The sequence below is a fragment of the Penaeus japonicus genome, unplaced genomic scaffold (assembly GCF_977035675.1).
Source record: "Penaeus japonicus unplaced genomic scaffold, GWHDUDI00000001_assembly GWHDUDI00000042, whole genome shotgun sequence".
Lineage (NCBI taxonomy): Eukaryota > Metazoa > Arthropoda > Malacostraca > Decapoda > Penaeidae > Penaeus > Penaeus japonicus.
The window spans coordinates 1685326-1692825 of record NW_028234444.1 but is presented as its reverse complement, the minus strand read 5'-3'; the positions used below and the strand labels follow the sequence as shown (position 1 = coordinate 1692825).

General features: G+C 36.3%; 1 protein-coding gene across 2 annotated transcripts in view; it reads right to left on the bottom strand.

The window, feature by feature from the left end:
• The window catches only part of LOC122266818 (oplophorus-luciferin 2-monooxygenase non-catalytic subunit-like), a 10502-nt gene that overhangs the window by 1565 nt on the left and 1437 nt on the right, over window positions 1-7500 (bottom strand). The window contains exons 2-4 of one of the 2 annotated variants that reach the window (XM_086534842.1): window positions 6406-6564; window positions 5557-5661; window positions 4819-4942 (exon numbers count right to left, since the gene is read on the bottom strand). In XM_086534842.1, the coding sequence (XP_086390968.1) occupies window positions 4819-4942; window positions 5557-5661; window positions 6406-6564 (388 nt within the window). Of the gene's footprint in view, window positions 1-4745; window positions 4943-5556; window positions 5662-6405; window positions 6565-7500 lie in introns of those variants that run through there. The other variant, XM_086534843.1, reaches the window with a different exon arrangement.

Here is a 7500-nt window from a genome sequence, read left to right as displayed (position 1 = left end):
GGATGGGATTTTAACAAGCTGAAATATCAACGAGCTATTTTTTCTATTATTATTATCATTATATTATTCAAAAGAGAACAACCTAATGCACTTTTCTGATTTCGTTTTAAGTTGAAGTCCACTCACTATTCCGAATAAAATTCTTCGTCTCTGAATGACGCTATCGTAAAAGCGAAAGCAAAATGAATAAAAAATAAAACACATTGATAAATGAATGCAAAAAAGAAAAAAAAAGAAAAAGGAAAATAAAGACAATGAGAAAGAGTCAGTATGATAATTGCCTGAGTGGGCGTGGATTTTTATTCGCGAAACTCAGCACATCATCTGTTATTGGTTTAGTTAGGAGAAAAATATTAGAGCCATTTTTAGTGTCTGTGTCTACTCCCTTGGGCTCTCTCTCTCTCTCTCCTCTCTTTCTCTTTCTCTCTCTCTCTCATTCTCTCTCTCTCTCTCTCTCTCATATATATATATATATATATATATATATATATATATATATATATATATGTATATATATGTATATATTTATATATACATTTATATATACATATATATATAGATATATATATATATATATATACATATATATTTATATATATATATATATATATATATATATATATATATATATATATATATATATATATAACTTTCTCTCTCTCGCTTTCGCTCTCTCCTTATCTCTCTCTCTCTCTCTCTCTCTCTTTTTCTCTCTCTCTCCTTCTGAAAAAAAGAATGAATTAATACAGGAGTTGAATAATACAAACAGTTCTTCGCAGGGAGGCTGAAGACGACATAACCCTTTGAGAAATAACTGTATTGCAGCCTCTTCCTTTTCGCCAATCTGTTTCTTTCACAATTTTACAAAAGTGAAATTGTTATCTGTTAGTGATGACGATAGCAAACCACAATGAAAATGCAATAGCAGCAGAAACATTAAACACTATGACACTGCTACTGCTAATGATAAAGTTATTAATAATGATGCTGTTGAAGATATACATATATAATAATGATACAAAGATCTATACGATTATCAAATACTTAAAGTCATATATAAGTATATTGCACAATATTGCATTCACGAAGCTCAGTGTAAGTAATAAGACCTTCTAGTTCCGATGCAACACTGATAAAACAAAATCCTGGATAAATATCATATATCAAAGGATATATCTCGTTCCTGAAAGTTGCTGCTGAACTTTGAGAACAGACACAGTGCCAGGAATAGGGAGAGACACTATACCCATTCCCATTACGAAACTGTGCAAGATAACACTCATACCAATTAAATACGAAGCAATATCTCTTATGAGCTGCATTTGTTACCTGAGAAAAAAGTCAGATTAAAATTGGCATTTTTTCTTTTTTCTTTTCTTTTATTTTTTTCGTTATTATTATTTTTTTTATTATTATTACTTTTTTTTGTGAGAAGAACATGTACTGGAATCCACTCCACATGGCCCTCTGCGGACGGAAAATATTAAACCAAATTTCACCGGCGAGTGACGTAAGACTAGCAGTATATTTTGTCCTCTGGAAGAAACCTTTAGAGTGTTTTAGGTGTGACTCTCTCTGACACTGCCATCACATATATCATATATCAGTGTTGTTCCAAGAGCTGTCTCAATTAACTGTATGTATGTATATCATATGTGAAAGCATACAGGGTATACAATGAATAAATAAATAGATAAATAAGACATAAGATAAATAAATAAATAGATTGATAAAACATATGATAATTAAATAAATAAATAGATAAAAACATAAGATAATTAAATGAATAAATAAATAGATAAAACATAAGATAATTAAATAAATAAATAAATAAGTAAAACATAAGATACATGAATAAATAAATAAATAAAAACATAAGATAATTAAATAAATAAATAAATAAAAACATAAGATAATTAAATAAATAAATAAATAAAACAAAAGATAATTAAATAAAAAATAAATAAATAAGTAAAACATAAGATAAATAAATAAATAAACAAACAAATAAATCATAAGATAAATAAACAAACAAACAAATAAAACATAAGATAATAAAATGAATAACTAAATAAATAAAAGAAATGAACGCAGTAGTTCAGCTTGCACAGCGACCAGCAATACCAGCGCTTTAAGTTCTCCCCGAGATGAACAGCCTCCCATCTCAGGAACAAATTTGCTGCAATTGTTCAGGAGATGTAATTCCAAAGTCGAATTTGCGGTCTGAGTCTATTATCAAATGGAGAAAACAATATTCGGAAATGTATTCATGGCCGGATGGTCTTCGAACGAATCGTAGGTGTGGGTTTTATTAATGAATTTGGAACGAAAAAAAAGAAGAAGAAGAAGAAAAAAAATACGATGCGACCGAGGAATAGGGCGATAATTGTTCTTACTTTTCTGAACGGTTTTTTTTTACGAGATAGAAAGATAAAGATGATTATAGATTAATGAGGGGGAGAGAGAGAGAGAGAGTGAGAGAGTGAGAGAGAGAGAGAGAGAGAGACATAAAAGGGAACGAGGGAGTTAGATACTATTATCAGACTACATTCTTAACATTAAACTGTTAGTGATAATACGAACAATAATAATAATAATAATAATAATAATAATAATAATAATAAAAAGGCCGCCAGGTTTCTGAGCAGAAAATCATAAATTGGGTTGTAAAACGTAAGATGGAAGAGAACAGCTGACAGTGAAAATTAATTTTTGTTGTAGTGGGAACAAAAGCTATTGAGGACTTTCTGCCCAGTAGAGAGAGAGAGAGAGAGAGAGAGAGAGAGAGAGAGAGAGAGAGAGGGAGGGAGGAAGGGAGGGAGGGAGGGAGGGAGGGAGAGAGAGAGAGAGAGAGAGAGAGAGAGAGAGAGAGAGAGAGAGAGAGAGAGAGAGAGAGAGAGAGAGAGAGAGAGAGAGAGAGAGAGAGAGAGAGAGAGAAAGAGAGAGAGAGAGAGAGAGAGAGAGAGAGAGAGGGAGAGAGAGAGAGAGAGAGAGAGAGAGAGAGAGAGAGAGAGAGAGAGAATAACAATTACCATTGGAATGTTCTATAAAAGAGAAATACAATAAAATTAATTAACACAGAATTCTTCAAGTCGTATTTTTTTTTCAGTTTCTGAGTCTTTCTAAAACAAGCAAATCCCTCATTATACCTTTACAATTTTGCATCTTAAGAATGAGAACTTTATATTCTTACCAATCTTTTTAAAGACTCTATTGTCTTAATTAAAATTATTTACTGTCAATTATTGTACGAAGACGATTTAGAAAGAGAATGCTTTTTTTTTCTCCTTTTTTGTGTGTATGTGACGCGTTTGTTTGTTGTGAACACGATAAGATATATATATATCTTATCATATCAAAAACAATAAACAATGACAATATGGAACATGCCTCGACTACCATAATAAAAAAACTCACTATCACTTTTGAATAAGAACCATTAATACAACTGCAATGTGACCCAGTAATCAACATTTGTCTCTATAGATAAAGATATTGTTACCAAGATTCGTTCTCACATGACGTCATAGTCCTTATCAGCTGGGAAACAAACAGCTGTTACGGGGTCGGTTAGTGATGCTGGGAAGGTAGGATGATTTTAGAAAGGAAAGCTTACTATCCCCTTATCATCGTCATGGATGTAGGTAGGTAGGTAGGTGGGTAGGTAGATATATAGATAGATAGGTAGATAGATAGATATATATGTAGATAGATAGATATATATGTATATAGATAGATATATATGTAGATAGATAGATATATATGTAAATAGATAGATATATATGTAGATAGATAGATAGATAGTTAGATCGATCGATAGGTAGATAGATAGATAGGTAGATAGATAAATATATAGATAGATAGGTAGATAGATAGATAAATATATAGATAGAATGGTAGATAGATAGATAGATAGGTAGATAAATATATAAATAGATAGGTAGATAGATAGATAAGTAGGTAGATGGATAGATAGAGAGATAGGTAGATAAATAGATAGATAGATAGATAGGTAGATAGATAGATAGATGGATAGGTAGATAGACAGATAAATAATGAGATAAAGAGAATAATTATCATCCCCCTCCCCCTCTCACCCTTCCCCTCCCCCTCTCACCTCTACCCCTTCCCTTTCCCTCCCCCCTCCCCCTCTCACCTCTACCCCTTCCCCCTCCCCCTCTCACCTCTACCCCTCCCCCCTCCCCCTCTCACTTCTACCCCTCCCCCCTCCCCCTCTCACCTCTACCTCTTCCCCTTCCCCTTTCCCCTCTCATCTTTACCTCTTCCCCTTCCCCCTTCCCCTCTTATCTCTACCCCTTCCCCTTTCCCCTCCCCCTCTCACCTGCAAGTAGTGCAAACTATGAAAACATCAAAACAAGATGTAAGTAACTGTAAATAAAAAAAAAAAAAAAAAAAAAAAAAAACGCCAATACAAGATGTAAATCACTGTAGATTAAGAAAACACCAACACAAGATGTAAATCACTGTAAATAAAGAAAACACCAATACAAGATACAAATGAATTACTGCCAATCTAAGAAAAAAAAAACTCTATACAAAAAAAAAGAAAAAAAAGAAGAAATCAAACAAGCCATCCCCTCAAAACTTTATTGAAAAGCCTAATCAATTAATCAACAAAAAATGAAAAAAAAAGAAATCAAACAAGCCATCACCTCAAAACTTTATTGAAAAGCCTAATCAATTAATCAACAAAGAATGAACAAAAAAAGAAATCAAACAAGACATCACCTCAAAACTTTATTGAAAAGCCTAATTGATTAATCAACACAGCACGAATCTCAACAGAGGTTCTCGTACATCGCCGGATCGAGGTCGGCCAACAGCTGTCCATTGGAACAGGTGGCGTCATCCGCTACCTTGGCCAGGAGTGAGGGTCTTGTCACAAGCCAGGCGATGTCACACCCGCAGCTGAGGGGGTTTCCTGGCCAGGAAAGAAAGGACGAGGTGAAGGTATGAGCTGGGATGGAAGTATGTTGTCATGTGTCAGTGATATCCGTGTGATTGTTGGTGGGTGAGATCTGTCTGTTGGTTTTATTAGGTCTGATTTGGATTTTTTGTTTTATTTCTGTCTCTTCTATTTCCCGTCTTCTCTGTCTTACTTCCATTCTATCTCCGTCTCTTCCACTTCCCCAACTTACTTTTAACTTTTACCCTTATCCCCCTTCTTCTGTCTAGCCTCTACCCTGCATTCCCCTCCACTCTAATATACACCACACACCCCTCCTCCCTCCCCTCTAAACCCACCCGTATTCCCCCCTCACCCCCTACCCCTCCCCCCCTCCACCCCCTATTCCCCTTCCTTCCCCCCTACCAATCCCCTCTCACCTAAACCCCCCTCCCCTTCCCTCCCCCCTACCAATCCCCTCTCACCTAAACCCCCCTCCCCTTCTCACCTAAACCCCCCACCCCTTCTCACCTCCACTCCCCACCCCTTCTCACCTCCACTCCCCACCCCTTCTCACCTCCACACCCCTCCCCCTCCTCCCTCTGACCTCCCCTACCTCCCCCAATCCCCCTCCTATGAAAACCACTTACCTGCGAGGTAGAGCGAGCCAACCTCCGTCAAGATGGGTCGAAACGCTGACTCATCCAACCCCTTCAGGAGGTTTCCATTAAGCCAAAGAGATCCGGCCTTCAGACCTTGAGGTTTCATGGAAGAAAATTGGGTTAATTTCGATTTTATATTTTTGTTTTATTCAAGTGATTAGGTGGGATCTAATATGATGGCTAAGAATATTGCAGTGAGAATAAGTACTTTCATAAAGTCAACAGGCAAAGAGGAGATATACAAAGAGAGAGAGAGAGAGAGAAAGAGAGAGAGAAAGAGAGAGAGAGAGAGAGAAAGAGAGAGAGAGAGAAAGAAAGAGAGAGAGAGAGAGAGAGAGAGAGAGAGAGAGAGATAACGAAAGAGAGAAAAAGAGCAAGATGGAGAAGGAAGGCAAAGAGAGAGAGAAGGAGAGGGAGAAGGGGAAGGTGAGAGAGAGAGAGAGAGAGAGAGAGAGAGAGAGAGAGAGAGAGAGAGAGAGGAGAGAGAGAGAGAGAGAGAGAGAGAGAGAGAGAGAGAGAGAGAGAGAGAGAGAGAGAGAGAGAGAGAGAGAGAGAGAGAGAGAGAGAGGAGAAGAGAAGAGAAGGAGGAACGTAGAGAGAGAGAGAGAGAAGAAGGAGGAGAGAGAAGAGGAAGAGAGTGAGAGAGAGAAGGGAAGAGAAGAAAGAGAGAGAGAGAATAAGAGAAAAAGAGAAAGAAAGAAAGAGAAAGCGAAAAAAAGAAAAAAAAAGAGAGAAATAGAAAGGAAAGAGAAAAGAAACAGAAAGAAAAACGAGAACCACAACTCACACACAGCAAAACAAAGAAATAAATAAATAAAAAAAAAAGAAGCTAATTACCCTTGATGGCATTAGGTTCAATATTGCTAATGTTGCTCGAAGTCAAGACGAGTTCGCGGAATGAACTGCTGGAGAACTCGAAGGTTCTTTCTGGAATGTTCTTCAGGTTGCTTTTCAGGAGGTCGAGTCTGCGCAGGCTCTGGAGGCCGCTGAAGGTGCCTGTGGGGGGGGGGGGGAGACGTCGTGAGGTTTTAAGGCACTTAGACACGCATGCACATATGTAGATACACACATTCATACATACAAGCAAATTAACTAATAGCATACATACACACGGACATGGAGACACACACACATACACACACATGGACATGGACAAACAACACACACACACACGGACATGGACACATACACACAAACACACACAAACAAATACACATACTATAAATATACCATCAAAATACCAACACCCATGCATAAAATCATAAAAAAATCAGCTTACAACAACAACAACAAGAGGCAAAGTTTCTGTGATGACGCAACACAACACACACCCGTTTGTAACATCAAAGTCAACTTTAAACGATAATCACGTAAGTTTGTGTTTATGGTGTATTTGGAGTGTTTGTTTGTTGGTGTGTGTGTGTGTGTGTGTGTGTGTGTGTCATGCGTGAATGTTGGTGTTTATAGTGTGCGCGTCAATATTAGATTTTTTTGCGTTCTTACGATAAAAATGAACTCGCTATCAAGTGATTAATAAAATCTAAGCATCACACACATTTTATTCACTTTTTTATTGCTCGAACAACAAAAAAGAAGAAAAAAAATAACATTCATACATTATATACACAGCTTCGAAATAATTAAAACGAGTTATATATAATTAAAAAGAGTGAGGGTACTGAACCATTAAATCAATGACTGCTAATACAACAATGATATAACAATTATGATATAACAGTTGTCTGGGAGGATGTTTAACAATTATTGATACCTTCTTAAGCATGTAAAAACCACCAATTATAAGGATTATAACACCATGCAATATTACGCAATTGGAAGTAACAGCTAATGCTTGTGGCAGCTGACAGTTCCCACATAATATTAATGTTAGATAATACTTTATTATCATGAGCCTATTGTGAAAGTGAAATT